This window comes from Apostichopus japonicus, chromosome 7 (genome assembly GCF_037975245.1).
Source record: "Apostichopus japonicus isolate 1M-3 chromosome 7, ASM3797524v1, whole genome shotgun sequence".
Lineage (NCBI taxonomy): Eukaryota > Metazoa > Echinodermata > Holothuroidea > Aspidochirotida > Stichopodidae > Apostichopus > Apostichopus japonicus.
The window spans coordinates 7,654,511-7,671,882 of NC_092567.1; the positions used below are offsets into that span (position 1 = coordinate 7,654,511).

General features: G+C 37.5%; 1 protein-coding gene across 2 annotated transcripts in view; it reads left to right on the forward strand.

Annotated features, from left to right (window-relative positions):
- The first annotated feature begins 308 nt into the window (after window positions 1–308).
- The window catches only part of LOC139970031 (uncharacterized), an 87,421-nt gene continuing 70,357 nt past the window's right edge, over window positions 309–17,372 (forward strand). Inside the window, exons 1-4 of one of the 2 annotated variants that reach the window (XM_071975593.1) lie at window positions 309–762; window positions 10,778–10,849; window positions 14,636–14,700; window positions 15,084–15,380. In XM_071975593.1, coding sequence (XP_071831694.1) covers window positions 14,643–14,700; window positions 15,084–15,380 — 355 coding nt within the window. In that variant the 5' untranslated portion in view covers window positions 309–762; window positions 10,778–10,849; window positions 14,636–14,642. Of the gene's footprint in view, window positions 763–7,113; window positions 8,361–10,777; window positions 10,850–14,635; window positions 14,701–15,083; window positions 15,381–17,372 lie in introns of those variants that run through there. The other variant, XM_071975594.1, reaches the window with a different exon arrangement.

Here is a 17,372-nt window from a genome sequence, read left to right on the forward strand (position 1 = left end):
TAGAGCTTAGCTAGGCAAGGACTTCACAGTAGGGTGAAATGTGAATATCTTCTAAATAGATAACGTTATAAGTTTGATTTAGAGAAATTTTCATTTGAACAGTCCCATATTCAAAATACGTGTCATAACCAATGAACGTTACTTAAAACAGGCGCATTCGTAAAAAAATCGTTACAAAGGCTTTCACGCCATCAGCGTATAAATTTAGTAACTGGTGTTTCCCTGCTATTGTATATAGTGTGACCTCTGCCTCGGTTGGATACATATGAATTGATTTGTTATGCTACTGCGTTACCTGCAGAAATGACTCATAGTTTAGTAAAGCTTTCAAAGAAAAGTAAACAGTAGAAAATGTGATACAATTACTCAAATCAGAACGTACGGCACAGCAGTTGTACGACAGGTTTAACACGGCGATCACGGTAATACACGAAGTAGTGGATGTGTTTCTCCAAATAGCTTTGTATATCGGATTGATGTCTGCACAATATGTTCATGGTTTTGTATAATGGAATTCCCATATTGTGACGTTAGATTTGGAAAGACCTGATCTATTGCTATGGCGTTGTATGTTCATCAACACTTCCTCAACCAAACAGTTGAACATCACCTCCCATTCCAGGACATCTCGATACTAGAACCAATTATCAAGGATTGAATATAACAATGAAGGATTTCCATATTATTGAAACTAAAGGTGATTGAGTCAATTATATTTAAACCAGAACAAAGGACATCCAGTCAAAACCTGATTAGGTACCGGTAAGTAAGTAAGGTTAATAGATTGTACTTATAAATGGAGGATTTAAGTGAGGGGGTATAGTGCAGGACCTGCTGACAAAAGGGGAATCCAACACTCCCCCCACTTCCCCCTACACACATACAAACACGCTAGACTTCATCTAGTGTTAATATGTATTCAAGTTATTCCATTTTGGAGTGAGTTTGTGTATGTGTGATTTCCCTTTGTTGTTGATTTTGAACTCACCTATGTGGTTCACTTTCTTCTTTGTTTTTTTTTTTTTTTTGTTAATTACATGCACTAATTTGAGCATTTATTGCTCTACGCTTAGCCCGTTTGCATTCCCGTTGCGGAATAAAGATATTTTATTTGGACGATTGTGTCTAGGAACTTAGGGAAAAAAGTTTCACAGGTCCCTTCGAGAGTTAACGTTACCCCCCACCCGGCCGCGAATATTTTTTTCCCAAACTGAACTGACACTGAAATTATTTCCTCGATTCTGATTGGTTCTCAGCGAGCACGTGATATACTTTAGTTTTCAACATGGATCCTCCATAATCTGTCGATATCAGTATGATCAACACGAACAAATTTAAGATATTCACATTAGCAACTTCCCAGAAGTTTTGGTAGGTACATATGGCCGAAAGTATATAGTGAAGCAACTATTCCCAACTACTGCGCCCATTATAGGCAGTCCTCGATCGTTTGTTTACTCGCTTGACTCCGCTCTACACAGCACATACATGTAATGTAGCCTATTGTACTGTGTATAGTATACAACACAATAAAACACGGTGCATTTGTAATTGTATACATGTAGCCGATGTACATATGTACGAGGTGTTTGTGTACATTCGGAGTTGCGATACTTATAGTTTTTTAAAATCAATAAATTCAAAATGAACTCAGTCAATGAATCAAGATAGGCCTAGTCGAATATGTAGTGGCCATGAAGACGCGCGAGCGAGTGTCAGCCATTGAGTGTACACTAACATGGCATTTGACTTGTCTTTTGACTTGTTAACTAGTTGTGTATAGCCTTATAACCCTTAGTTACGAAACACATATGTTTACCGGCACCATTAGAAGTTTTTGTACATGGTGACCTAGTAGGCCTGCATTAACCGTATATACGTATTCGTATTAGTTCGAAATCTCAAATTCACCAATATAGGCCCTACCGCCCTTACAGTAGCTCTTGATAACTGGACTAGCCTCACATTGTTTCTACATGTAGGCACACTTAGGCCTACATACTTTAACTTAGCCTGTATACGGCCTACACACGTATTTTGGACACCATGCGGCTCATGAGGATTGGTATGATCTACACTAACAGTGTCACATACATTCATTGATAAACGCAGACTACCATTCCGGTTTTGATCAGCCAATCAGAATCGAGGAAATAATTTCAGTGTCAGTTCAGTTTGGGAAAAAAATATTCGCCACCCGGCCGCGAATTTTTTTTCCCAAACAGGTTCTCAATTGTGTATAAATAGTCGCTCATGATTGGTAGGGAAAGTTACGTCATAACAATAAACCTTCACTTCTAGGTTATCAAAATGTCTGCATCCATTCGTTGCAACGAAGATATACCCGTTCAAAATTACCCGCAGCTTTTCGTAAATATATGTAGATGTGTTTGGAATTGGTTTAGACATATTGAGCACACTAGTATTGTATGATCTACTTTGATCGAAGATTTCTGTGAAGGCATTTATCGATAACATCGCACAGTGAAAGTTTCGTACAGGGGTACATAACACATGCGATATAGGCCTATATGTATTATAACTGTGTACACAGTGCAGTGACGGAAATACATCATACTGTAGCATGGTGGGCTCATAATTGACGCACTTAAGGATTTGATCAACGATTTCTATCAAGGAAAAATCAAAATCACTCAACTGTATGTGTTTTTCATATGTGTGGTTCCTCAGAAATGTAATGATCTCAATATATTTATTGTTCTGTGCATATGCAACGTACAGTTGAGCAGAACTTGACAACAAAATGTCTGCCGTGTCAAATTCTTTCATACCCCTAAATTGACACATTCGTTGATAACTGTAGTGAAGGCTTTACCGCTTTAGTATACATCCTTTGACTTTATATGCTGTTTGCGATACTTTGAGCCTCTAAGCTTAGACAGATCAGGTCCCAGAGAGTAGTGCTGTCCATGATATTGAGGAAATGTTGGTTATTTTTAGGGTGCACGATTTCCAAGTGCTCAAAAAAACGTACAAAACCGGGGTAAGGGTGTTAAAAGCTTAAAAATTCCACAATTTGGTCATCAAATAGCTGAAATGGATTCAAACTCATGAAATATGTAACTTCTTGACTGCAAACAGTTTAGGTGGCCTGCTGTATCGTTGCTAGTAATAATTGAAGGTGCGTCAATTACGGGGGTGCGTCAATTATGAAGCCTTGACTATACAGTAAACTGTTTGGCGTATATTCATTCACGGCTGAACTCGCGTCGTGAAGTTGATTTTGGGGTAGGCCTACCCATTCCACGAAACGAATTCCGATTTCAATAGAACGGCTGACGAATCTTGGATGACGTAAACACGAAACCGATAGAATGTAGCGTATGTATCATAAGTAAGGTCAACATGTTATCCAAGCATTAAAAGTAAAAGTTAGGGCGTTTGCAGGGAAACCGCGTAACAAGACTTTATTAAGTGTCAGTGTGTAACTCAGTGTATGTCTTCGAACTATCAAGCGTTTGATGCTGACGTCACGAGCAATCTCATTGGCTGAAAACTCCGTAATTGAGAACCTGTTTGGGAAAAAAAAATCGCCACCCGGCCATGCGCTGTACATTTTATAGGTCACGTGCATTTTGTTTGGTAAGGCACATATTACAACTAACACACCCTGTACAACAAACCATGTTCTTGTACAAGTACCTTGGACTTTTATAAAGTTAATATATTGTACTAATCAATGAAGGAATTAAGGAAGGTACGGATAGTGCAATACCTGATAGCCAGGCAGAAGACTTGTACTCCAGTACCCTCCCATCAAAATATAAAAAAAAAACATGTCATGGATTATGGCTTGTTCAAGAAAATCTACTTTTCATCGAAGCGTATATTTAAACAGCAAGAACAACTATAAAGTGCTTAAACTCCGTAACGGATGCCATGCTACAATTATTCCATCTGACGTCACTGTGTCTATACTTCTATATTACAAGTATTGTCTCTTTGTGGCAACAAATTCGCATGAGTGGTTTCAATTGTTCAAGTTTATAAAGTATTTTCTGCATACGAAACTTACCCGACTACTAAGTTTGTAAAAGTACACTGTCTTCGCTATGCCAGATATTGTACACTGCAATATGCTGGAAGCAAAATGTCTTTAATGTGAATACAGTTATTGTTAGATTAATTTCTGCAAGCTTTAAATCCAGACCTACATAGCTAGGTCTTCTCAATTACTGGACATGTTCCCAACACTGAACTACGTTAATCCACACTGATCACCATTGCTTAAAATCTATAGTGTACACTTTCAGGGAGGACTGTTTCCTCTGATGTGCTATCACTCTTGTCATAGACTAGTCATTACTCGAATTTTACGAAGATTATTTTTGTATCAGGAACGTAAATTCATGGGGTGGGTAGGATAAGAAACGAAAGAAACACGAAATATCCGACAGTACTGCAATGGTCAATTGATCCCTCCACGGTTCTGGGATACAAACAAAGCCATTGCATTCGTCGTTCCCATGTGTATTTTTATGGAACTAGAAATCTAAGCAAGTAAGTAGTTGGGGAGAGACTAAAATAACGAAGTTTTTTTTACATAATTGCCAGTAAACGGTTTAGTAAAGGTATTTTTGTAAAAGCCATGATTGCCATCTCGTATTAGAAATTTAAGTTGAATGACTGTCACGCAAATTATGTTTATTTATAGATTATTTACACAGTCAAACCAAACGCTAAGAAAATGATCATTTTGTGTTTGCTATCAAGTGAATGATCGAGTTCTACTTTTCTAAGTTTTAAAGCAGCTTTTTGAGTCCTTTCTATGATTATCTCAACCTCATTGACCTTACGATGCCATAACGACATACATACCTAGCTTATCTATTCAAATCTAACTTCAAATGGTGGTATAAAGTAGTATAATTTATAAATGTGAACGTTGTCTTTCTCGAAGATATTTTCCGTTAGGATCGAAATCAACCCCGCCATAACATGAATAATTAAATTCTGCGAACGTCATTGAATAATGAGCTAAATAATGACTGTTTACTTTGCCGGCGTCGTAAGCAACCCAGAACGTCAGTATGTACTACAACACTATGCTCTATTTGTATATATTCTGTATGGCTGTGATAACGACTCAACTTTTTCGGATTACTGAATGAATCTATTTTAAGCAATGGCTCATATTTAAACTTGTCAGCTATTCACTGATTGGTTGAATTCAAACTAATGGATTTGGGGAACTGTATACGAATAATTTTAAATAAGGAATTTGTCAGAAGACACTCTACTCATTATCTGCAGAAGTCCTTAATTACTCGCCAATTGATGCTCTTGGCAGGAGAAAAACTTGGCTAATATCGTAGTTTGCTGTTTTATGATGAATTTATGTAAAACCACTCGATGGACATGTCAATAGGGTGGGAAAACGGCGACAAAACGCAAAAAGGTGCTTTAAAAAGTTATAACAACTTGCAAGCAAAATACTGATTACAGTAGTATCCCAGCCCGCTGAAGAAGGCTAAATAGGGGTGGGGGCGGGGAATTCGAGAAACATCTTTTCTGTTGCTGAGATATAAATGTTTGAGTTTAGTCATAAAAAAGAAAAGTACTGTTTGTGCAATAACCTATCACGTCTCAACATTATGCACCTTAAATTGTCTTTGCTTTCTGTTATAATTGAAAGCGGCTTACGTAACCTTTAGTAGGGTAAGGTGACCAGACCTCCCCGATTTTCGGGGACAGTCCCCGATTACGGAGTGCTGTCCCCGATGAACAAGTGTCCCCGAAAATGTCTCCGATTCGTCAAAATGTTCAGGAATTTCGAAAATATTCCACATTATTAGTAAAATAATTGTATAAAAAAATTACTCAAGTGTGCAGTCGCAGAACGGAACTTATAACCAGTATTTCAGGTGGGCCAGTGTAAAGTGGAAACACTGTTCAAATATGCTAGCTCGATCTAGCCTAGCACTCTTTCGACCGTATAATTGGCAACTACGGCGACACAACCACAATTATATTGTGAGCATAACCACTCACAAGCTCTCAAAGAATCACGTAAAGTAAGTGAATTTCATCTAAGAAAAAGCTACATTTTTGAAAATAAATTTGATTAAAACAGTGCTTCTAAGTATCCCCATTTTACATCTAAGACACCCCTCCCATTAGACCCCTCCCCATATCAGTCACGCAATAAATGTCCCTGGTTCCAGTCAGGAAAATATGGTCACCTTATAGTAGGGCCATATAATTTAGTAATTTACAAAAGTCGTACCTATCGACCAACTCTTTTCGCGTTCCATACGCATATGACTTGTGATAAATAACTGAATTATGAAACAGTCACAGCAGACAGGCTGTTATGCGTATTATAGTATAATAATGACTAGGATCGTGTCTCGAAAAGTTGGGGGTTCGTGGACAACTGTGACATCCACAGGGGTTCGTGGGGGAATAAAGTTAGGGTAACCCTGGTTTAATGTTTAAGCAGGGGGGTCCTTGGTATGTGCGATAGTCTGTGTATCTAGGGGTATCAATGTATTGCTTGCTGGAAGAGAGTTGGTTCTTGCTGCCGGGGTTTATGTAAACAGTCTGGTGGACATTTTTGTCTCTGAACTTAGTATACGGGGAAGTAACAAGAGACGGATATACCGTGGGGCGGGGGTCAGCTCATTTTCGTAGCAGGGTAGAGATCGTTGATTGGCTTGTTATTGTTTTCTGATATGTTTCAATGCTATCAGATATGTCGTAATTGGTCAGTTACTCGTGTATAGGCTTCTACACAGTTACGGGGTCGTTTATATTGCTATGCGAGTAGCGGTTTTATACATTAATTTGGTATACATTATGAACAAGTTGCCAGGCAGAATCCTTGCCGAAGTTTATAGCGTTTGTCAGAGGCAATGTTTTCAAGGTTATTTTTGGGCTTCTGCAAAAGACATATGGATCGGATTGATGCACTCTGCAGCTGCGCTGCGCACACTGCTTGTGCGGTTACAAGGCCGTTGCAGCGTAGGGCTGACGCGGTCCATCGTTAACTGCGCTGCGTGGCCTTTGACGAATTCATCATTTGCTGCGCTGCGTTGTCTATAGCGCAATGCCGACAGTTAAACGCGCTGCTAGGCAACTTGCGCATTACAGAATAGTTGTGACGGGATAGGGTTAGTTTATGTACGTTATCCGTGTGTCGTGTTTTAGTCGTAGGGGTATTCCTACTTATATATATTTATTTGTTTGTCACACTGGGAAAGATGTACTACAGGAACATTGTATATAAACAAGTATATATACTTATAAATCTCAGGATGCACTGTTAGTGTATTTTATTCAACGGTGTCCTCGATTCTATCCCTACCACCCCCCCCCCCCCCCAACACACACACATTACTTACCAACCGACTACGCTACAACATATCTGGAGCTGACAGAGTTACAATACATTAAATGAGTACTACAAGCGTTCAGTGTCACAAGGGAGCACGTCACGGGGTTGGAACGTTTTTTTTTACGCGATTCCGCATTGAAATATTTGGTCAAGGTTAACGTATACGACGAAGGCTGAGTAATTGTCGGGTGGCTCGTCGACAAGTACAAAGGAGCTCTAGTACTTTATCCAAGCTAACACTTAGCTAGGCAAGGACTTCATAGTGCGATGATCTATGTGATTTAAGTTCTAAATATAACCGTTATAGTAGGTTCAATTTAGCGAGAATCTCATTGAACCGTACCCATATGCAAAGTGCGTGTCATAACCAAAAAGCGTTACTTAAAACAGGACGATTCTAAAAGGCGTTATAAAAGCTTTCACGTCATCAGTGTATACAGTATATAGTAACTGACGTTTCCCTACTAAAGTATATGTAGTATGACCTCTGCCTCGGTTGGATAATTATGAATAGATTTGTTATGTTACAACGTTTACTGAAGAAAGGACCCATATTTTACAGGTTTTTTGAAATAAAAGTAAACAGTATGTAAGTGTGATACAATTACTCAAATCACAACGTATGGCACATCAGTTGTACGACAGGTTTAACACGGCGATCACGGTAATACACGAAGTAGTGGATGTGTTTCTCCAAATAGATTTGTACATCGGATTGATGTCTGCACAATTTGGATATATTGACTGGGTTTTTGTAAAGGAATTCCGATACAGTCACATTGTCCTTAGATTAAAAAGGCTTGATATATTGCTATGGCATTGTGTTCATCACCTCTTCCAGAAACAAACAGTTGGAAATCACCTCCCATTCCAGGACCATTCGACACCAAGAATTCAAGGATTGAATATAACAATAAAGAACTCCCATATTATTGAAACTAAAGGTCGTTGAGTCAATGTTATTTACACCAGAACAAAGGACATCCAATTTAACCACCATTAGGTGAGTAAATAAGGTTAATAGATTGTACTAATAAATGGAGGAATTAGGTGAGGTGGGTATATTGCAAGACCTGGTGACATAGAGGGAATCCACCAGTGGCGGAGCGTCCATACAGTCAGGGGGCGGATGTCCCCCCCCCCCCCTTGACGGACTCAAATGGACTGCTGGCGCCCTTTTCAGCTTTTTACCACTTTTTATTTATTCGCGATTATTGACTTTTTTATTGCCTCTCATCTACCTATTGACATTTGTCACATTTTGTTGGCGATGACACCTATTTATTCCCGTTTATCTGCAAATTAGCAAGGCCCGGAAAGGGTCATTTCCGGCGATCTAGGGAGTACCTTTACTCAAAAAATGTCGGTACGCTCGCGCCAACCTGGGGTGGCGCTGTGCTTAGATAGTGTTGAATGCCCCTACAGACCATTCTCGCCCCCCTTGACTAATACCCCTAGCTCCGCCACTGTAATCCACCACTCCCCCCTACACACACACACACAAAACAGACACGCTAGACTGTATATAGACCCCATTTAGTGTCAATTTGTATCCGAGTTGTTCCATTTTAGGTACATTGTGTATGTGACTTGCATTTGCTGTTGATTTTGAACTCTCCTATGTGGTGTGCTTTCTTCTTTGTTTAACAATAAATATATTCTAATCAATTAAGGAATTAAAAAAGTAAGTCAACGTACCCACAACTCCCTACAGTACATATGTCACGTGTCACCAGTCGGATGAGACAGCTATCTACAACTAGAAAACCTATACTTGCACAGGTACCTTGAAAGAATATGAAGTCAACATATTGTAATTTGTTCCTCACCACTACCACAATGATATTGTAGCGTGACGTATGATGGGTAATAACATCCCCTGTAAAGACTTTTGGTAGTGGAATCTTTCTTTTGTGTTCACTGTGGTAACCTCTGTATTAAGCTGTCTGTATTATGTGCGTGTATTTGTCCCTTCACAGAATTTGCAGTTTAAAGCTTCTATAAAAACTATACCTAACTACATGTCCTCAAGTTCTATTTCGATGTAGCCGTCCTCACAACAACTAGTGCATTTAAAATTAATGTTTAGAGTCGAGGATTAATTCGCATTAAGTAGAAGCTCACTATGCAGGTTATACCTAAGTACCTGCGACAAAAATAAAGGTTGAATGTCACATTGCTACGATCCGTATGTAAAATAAAGTTTTACTTTCTGAGAAGGTACCAGATATATGACGTACATGTGAGCATGCGTACATGCTGTAAATACGGTGATACGACCTTAATCGATGTTGGTGACCATATAGCCATATTGGCAGTTCACTATATTGATATAGCGGGGAACATTTACATGTGGCTCAGGCGACGAATATATTGTATTCAAGAGACAAAACTAGTTTAAGTTAACATTCCAGCGGTATGTTAGAGTTATCACTTACATACTTATGTAAGGTACTAACTGAGATGGAGACAATTTAATAAAAAAATCTTTATGTTTTTTTTTTTCAAAACAAATGTTTACAACCTTCTGTACTTTAAAAAGAAGTATGGCTTCTAAAAAGGATCATAAGGGCAAGGGCGAGAGGAGATGGAAGAAAAGGAATTAACACCGATATCTCGCGTATGTCTAATGCACAAGAAAAACAAATATCTCAAATAGAAGGTTACATGAGCTTCTGCAGCGTTGCTGCTCTTGTGTAAACAAGACAACAATCCGTACACAATCCTACGAACATCTGTGTGTAGTCATGCATACAACCAATGTATGGTCCATTAATCTTTACAGTGGTGTGTAATTCGCTATTTCGGCTACTCTACATTTTAATCTTGATGCTAGACTCATTAGAATCATACCCTCCATTTCCTCATAGAATAAATATAATTATGATACATACACAGCAATAGCAAAATATTCTCTTCCAAAGGAAAGTAAATACCAAAACTGAAGCATTCATTCCTTATTCACGTTGTATATATTATCAGTATTTTCCTTATCTCATGTTCCTTGTATTCCATTATATATCTCTGATCCTAACATAATTTTGTCACTATATTTTCCGATCGACTCGATTTTACCTGATGATACCCGGGAAAGTCGTGGTAATAGAGCTTTACGTGTACTTTGGTGTGTTTTACTGACAAGCCGCTGCAAGATATGATACGGAATGCTTATGTTACTAGACACTATTTCAATGCCTTTCATGTTGGTTGCGTCTGCTTCCATACTAATACCAGGGTGACAAACTTTCAACGGCTGAACGAACACGATTACGAACAAGATATCAACATAAAAGTAACTCATAATACTATTTACAACTTCAATAGTGTTAAATACCATAACAACTACGTTAGGTTTTTCACCAACGTAGGTTGACGCGACTTTCTTTATTACATAATTTTGAGTTTTCTATCGGTTTACAGATTCCATCGGTTATGCGAGAAGTGTTGATCACCCCAGTTTTATAGAAAGTTTCTGGTAGAAATATCTAACTGGTAAGTGAAGCAGTTGATGCTATAGTAGAAAATGTATTTAGTAAACTAACCACACATATAGAAACGTTATCTTTTCTGCTATGTATTTCTGTTATGATGTGTCTTATGGTGTGGTTTTTGCCCATATCTACTGGATTCTGCTATTAAATACTTTCAATTAGCAGCCTACTTTCTCCATAAATTTATTCAGTTATTTTCCAGCAACGCAAAATGCGTTGGCTCTCCATGAAAATCCATGTCGGAAAGGAAGACTTAAAAAGAAAACAACTGTCGTTTGCCAATAGAGAATATTCAGATAGGATGGATAGAATGGATAGGATGGATAGACTGGTTGATAGTTAGGATGGATGGATATGATGAATGGCTGAATAGGATTGATGGATAGGATTAATGGATAGTATGAATGGATGGATGCATAAGATGAATGGATGAATAGGATGGATGGATAGGATAGATAGGACGAATGCATAAGATGCATATGATAAATGGAGAGGATGGATGGATAGGATGGATGGATATAATGGATAGGATGGATAGAATGGATAGGATGGATGGATAGGATGGATGGATAGGATGGGTAAGATGGATAGGATAGATAGGATGGACGGATAGGATGGATGGGATGGATGGATGGATAAGATTGATGTATGGATAGGATGGATGGATGAATGGGTGGATGGATGGATAGGATGAATGGATAGGATGGATGGATAGGATAGGTAAGATGGATAGGATAGATAGGATGGATGGATGGATGGATGAATGGGTGGATAGAATGGATAAGATTTATGTATGGATAGGATGGATGGTTGGATGAATGGGTGGATGGATGGATGGATGGATAGGATGGATGGATGGATAGGATTGATGGATAGGATTGATGGATAGGATGGATGGATATGATAGAAAAGATGGATAGGATAGATAGGACGGACAGGATGGATGGGATGGATGGATGGATAAGATTAATGTATGGATAGGATGGATGGATGGATGGATGGATGGATGGATGGATGGATGGATGGATGGATGGATGAATAGGTGGATGGATGGATGGATTGATAGGATGGATGGATAGGATGGATGGATGGATAGGATGGATGGATATGATAGGTAAGATGGATAGGATAGATTTGATGGACAGATCGGATGTATGGATGAATGGGTAGATGGATGGATGGATAGGATGAATGGCTGAATAGGTATGAATGGATAGGATGAATGTATAGTATGTATGGAGAGGATGGATGGATGGATGAATAGGTGGATGGATGGATGGATTGATAGGATGGATGGATAGGATGGATGGATGGATGGATAGGATGGATGGATATGATAGGTAAGATGGATAGGATAGATTTGATGGACGGATCGAATGGATGGATGGGATGGATGGATGGATGGATGAATGGGTAGATGGATCGATGGATGGATAGGATGAATGGCTGAATAGGTATGAATGAATATGATGAATGTATAGTATGAATGGATAGGATGGATGGATGGATATGGTTCATGGATGGATGGATATGATGGATGGATAGGATGGATGTATAGGATACATATGATGGATGGCGGATAGGATGGATAGGATGGATTGATATGATGAATGTATAGGATTGATAGGTAGGATGTATGGATTGGATGGATGGATAGGATGGATGGATAGGATGGGTGGATAAGATGAATACATATGATGGATGTATCGGATGGATGGATGGATAGGATGGATAGGATGGATAGGATAGATATGATGGATATGATAGATATGATGGATGGATTGGATGGATATGATGGATAGGATAGATCTATTGATGGGTCGATCAAAAGAAAGAAACACTGGGTAAAACAAATTATAATAAGGTTAACACCGATGGTAGGTTAGCAATCTGATAAAGTTTTCGTTAGATTGATATAATCAATATGAACTTTAAGTGAATGCTAAAACGAAGCGAAACGAAACAAGAACCGCGTCTAAGTATACTATTGTTCTCAACTGATTGAGCCATGCGGCCATTAGGTCTACTTGTTACTGACCATAATTACCTGGATCTTGCTGAAAGTGACAATCAAACGCATCATTAGCTTCCCTTAATTTATATAACATCTACCACAATAGTGTAGTTTTATATCACGATGGAATGCAAGGGCAGACACAGTGTGACTTTTATTGATCCTTTCTTTGCAATGTTGCATACATCAGAGCTAGTATGATCTCAAATGGACTCCTGTAAAGCGTTATGAATTTAAAACGTGTTGTATTGTATCATCCTACTCAAGTTAAGTATTGTCGCCGTGATTCAAATTATTAGTTAAGATTGTGAGCTGTGAGCAGTGTTACTGTTGAGCATTCAACATTTGTGGGGAGTATTGGTCAAACAATATCATTGATGTTGACCAATGAGCAATTTTTGTTAAGAAAAGCTACTGTACTTTATTGTCGTTATGAATTTGTTGTGATTATTGCAGTAATTTGACAAGGAATTTGATTGACGAATTATTGTAAGTTCGTGCTTTTATAGCTAAGACCTTATTTCGCTAAATGACTTTGGACATAGAAAGTAATATCATCCTTTTATAATGTTATTTTGAAATAATGTTGAATTGGTACAACTATGAACAACTATGTGAATAGGTATGAAAACATGCAAAAGCAATTCCAATAAGGTGATACTTGATTTCAAATTAAATGTCATCATGTACTTCCAGACTCCTCAAAATAAAGAGCAAACGAAATAATATGACTACTGTCCTTGTACTTACGTAACATTTATTACATTATCTTATTTTTCAAGTGATCGACAATAAACTTTAGAATAGTTTAATTCTAATAATGTTTCAAGATCAAGCAAATCCAATAGTTTTTCTTACCTCAACACGTGATTAGTACCAATGTCGTTTTACTTTGAAGATAATATTGAATAACATTGAGATGGTTTGGTAAAGTTGCACTCAACTACTTTAAAATTAATGTTTTGTCGACTTTCTGTTTCTGTCTCTATTAATAACTGTGCCCTATACAGCTCTAGAGTAGTAATAATTTGTTGCAGTGAATGAAAAGAAATATATGTGTTCATCGTAACAACTTTTTTATGTGGATAACAGTGACATGTCGATACTATTTTCAATATAACATGTATTTGAGAGATAAAGTGAACAAACATTCAAAGTATATAGGACAGTCAATGTGACTACGCTAACACACATCATTGAGGTGTACCTAGTAAGTGACTACAATTATAATCATAAAAGACCAAGTTCATTCAGATTGATTGCATCCAATACGACTATTAAGAAAGAACTTTAGTAGTATTTGTATAGGTTGGATGTATAGTAAAACCAATCTACTATTTGGAGAATTCAGTGATATATAAGTACAATATCGCAAACAATTTGTGCTAACCCTTTTTTAGGCCTTTAAAATCAATTCCCGTTCGGTTCTATCAATTTTTAAATTATGAAAAAACCTTCCGGTTTTTTTCTTTTCAAATCCTTTCATATGCCGGAATAATCAGCAATTCAAATTCGTATCATAACTGTACAGTTATGCGCAGTTATGTACAATAAAAGTTAGATTCATACACATCATGTATACCAATTATAAAGTTTGCACCATCAATAACATGAGAGAGACAATCAGCCCAAAAACTGTAACACTAACCATTCAAAGTATAAATATTCTAGAAACCCATTTATATCCTGAGTAATCCAGTTAATGCCTTGACCGTGGAACTTTACATAGAATTTCCAGTCAAATTGATGTTTATTTTGCATGCAAAATTACAGACCTAAGATGGCTGCCAATGTTAATCCCGTGGACATCAAACCAGATGTGAAGAAGGCAGTAAATGGTAAGTTTATAAACCGAACAATTTGCATTTAGTAAGTAAATTGTCGTTTCTTGTGTTAGGCTGTTTTATTTACAATCCACGGTACACTGTAGCGTTTTCTAATATAGTTGAGAATCCATATTCACTTTTCTTTTATAAAAACACTATAATATTGGCGAATTTAATGCGGATATCATGAATATATTTTGACAACATAATATCATATGAAAATCAAACTTTTGAAAGTGAAAGGGATTAACAGGTCATTACATTTTGATCGATAAGTTTAAAGTATTTATGTTCATATCACTAACGCATCCGTTGTTACTACATTCATTCATATCTGAAGGAGTGTTCCATGTGCTAGTTAGGTGTCTTTTATCCTCTTTCGTTATTTTCAACAGGTTTTGGTAGTTTTAAAGTTGCACTTGCTACCGTTCTGACTGTTAAAATTGTTCTTGATCTTGCTACGTTCTTTGAATATCCGCCTGTCGTCATAGAAGAGTTGAGCAATGCTACAGCCAGTGCAGGCCTTATCATGATTCGTTATATGGAAGAGAGAGGACAAATAGAGCCAACAAGTATCATGACACTTCTGTGTGCGCTGAAGAAAATGTGTCTTTTTGGGATTGAGATGCGTGTAAGAAAGCTGTATGAGGAACTATGTTCCAGTGATGATCATTCTAAGGCTCAATTAGAAGGTACTGTAACTGAAAGCATATCTTTATACATGAATGTTCGTATGCACTCGCACAAGTCATAAGAATGCACATTACCTCCATTGATTTCCTGCGATTGGTAAATTTCGAAGGATTTGCTACAATGTTAGTGGTGAATCGATTATTTACTAAAGACTCTTTCATTTATATAGCTGGAGGTAAATTGTTCCTTTAACAATAGTAGATGCACTAGTTTGTGTGTAATAATAACACAAGATTATTGGATGTATAGTATCTTAGTAATTCAAATTGGATATTCTCGATCCTAAGGTCAAAGCCGTCTACAATACATCTGAATGAGATATTTTAATAGAATTCTTAGGTAATGCTACATGTCCAAAAATCAATATTCTAATGCCCCATTTTCTCACAAAACGTATCCAATGGTTATTGTTTGATTTTATGTAAAACAAGTACTTTGTAGCAAATATTCCATGAATGGATTGAAACTGAAAGTGTTCTCCTTTTGAATCTCTGACAGAAGCGAATGGTAAACAGAACATATTCCAGTTAAATTCGTATACTTGTATAAGCTGTTTCAGGACATTGGTATTCTCTTTTAATAAGTAGTTATATGTTACATTGTTCAGACTATGGTGTGTAGTAAAGTTAGTGAGGCCAATAATGTTTCAAGTCGATGCGCTTAACATTTATTTTCTACTCATGGGTATAACTGTAGTAATTTGATAATAAATAGTATATGACAATAATATTTGATAAGTGATATCACAAATATTACTACTGGAGTTGATTAATGAGCTTAGGAACTTGACTGGAGCCGACTTACAACCGGCAAATTCATACAGGGGCGTAGCGAGGAATTTGCAAAGGGAGGGGCGAAGTCTGTAGGCAAACCATCTAAGCGTAGCGCCACCATGTATTGGCGCGAAGATGCTTCCCAGATCGCTGGAAATGGCACTTTCCAGGCCTTGTAAGTTGCATCTAAGCATTTTATATTTTGAAATTAATAGCGATATCATGAAAAAATACAAAATATATGCTCAGGAGAGGGAGCGGTACCCCTTTGCCCCCCCCCCCACCCCCTTGGCTACGCGCCTGAAGTCATGTAGCAATCTTAAGCCTATACGCACAGTGCTCAACTATCCATGATTTCCCGAGTAATGACAGTTCCCTCCGTCGAGTTTTAATAGTTAGTACAGTGTGCGGCGGGCGTTAGATGACACTTCCACACCGAACAATGGATTTTAGAAAATTATTATCCTAGATTGTTTGAAGATATGCTCACTTGTAATACAAAAGAAAACGTTTCTCTCTACGGTAAATACACATCTTCATAAACTCTTTCAAAGAAAAATAAACCCAGTGGTTCAATGAGATTCAGCCAATGCTATACATATGAAAGAAGATGTTCTACCTTAATGATATATATGTTGAGGATTTAACATATGCATGGATGTGCTAGTTAAATCCATCCTGTGTGCTCAAGGATTAAAGAAATTCTAAATTTTTTTACCAAGTGGGTAAGCAATGCTAATTAAGTGATTGATAGTGAAATAACACGTTCACCATAACATGAGAGCATGCACGACATGGAAGTATTACCACCTGATGATGACGTTCTTTCACTAATAAATGAACGCAAGCGTTACATTGGCAGTTCCACGCTCTATAGAGTGAGTGGATGGATTTTCTGTTAAAGCTCAACGCTATTGGTAGAGATATTTAACATTAACTCAATGCTTAGACATATTTGATTACATTATGATAGCTGACACCCTCTACTTTGACTTCGCCTCCGCTATCATGAGCATTTGAATTTTGGTGAGTGCAACATAGTTAATGAAAAATTCAGTTAAGTATCCATTGCTATCAGTGTTTTAAAAATATGTAGCTTTTATAATAAAAATTGGTAACCCATTACATGATTTGACGTTACGTCACCAATAAAAAGTAGTTACAAAGTACGCTAGACATACTTGGTGACTGATATTTGACCTTACGTAAACTGAATTT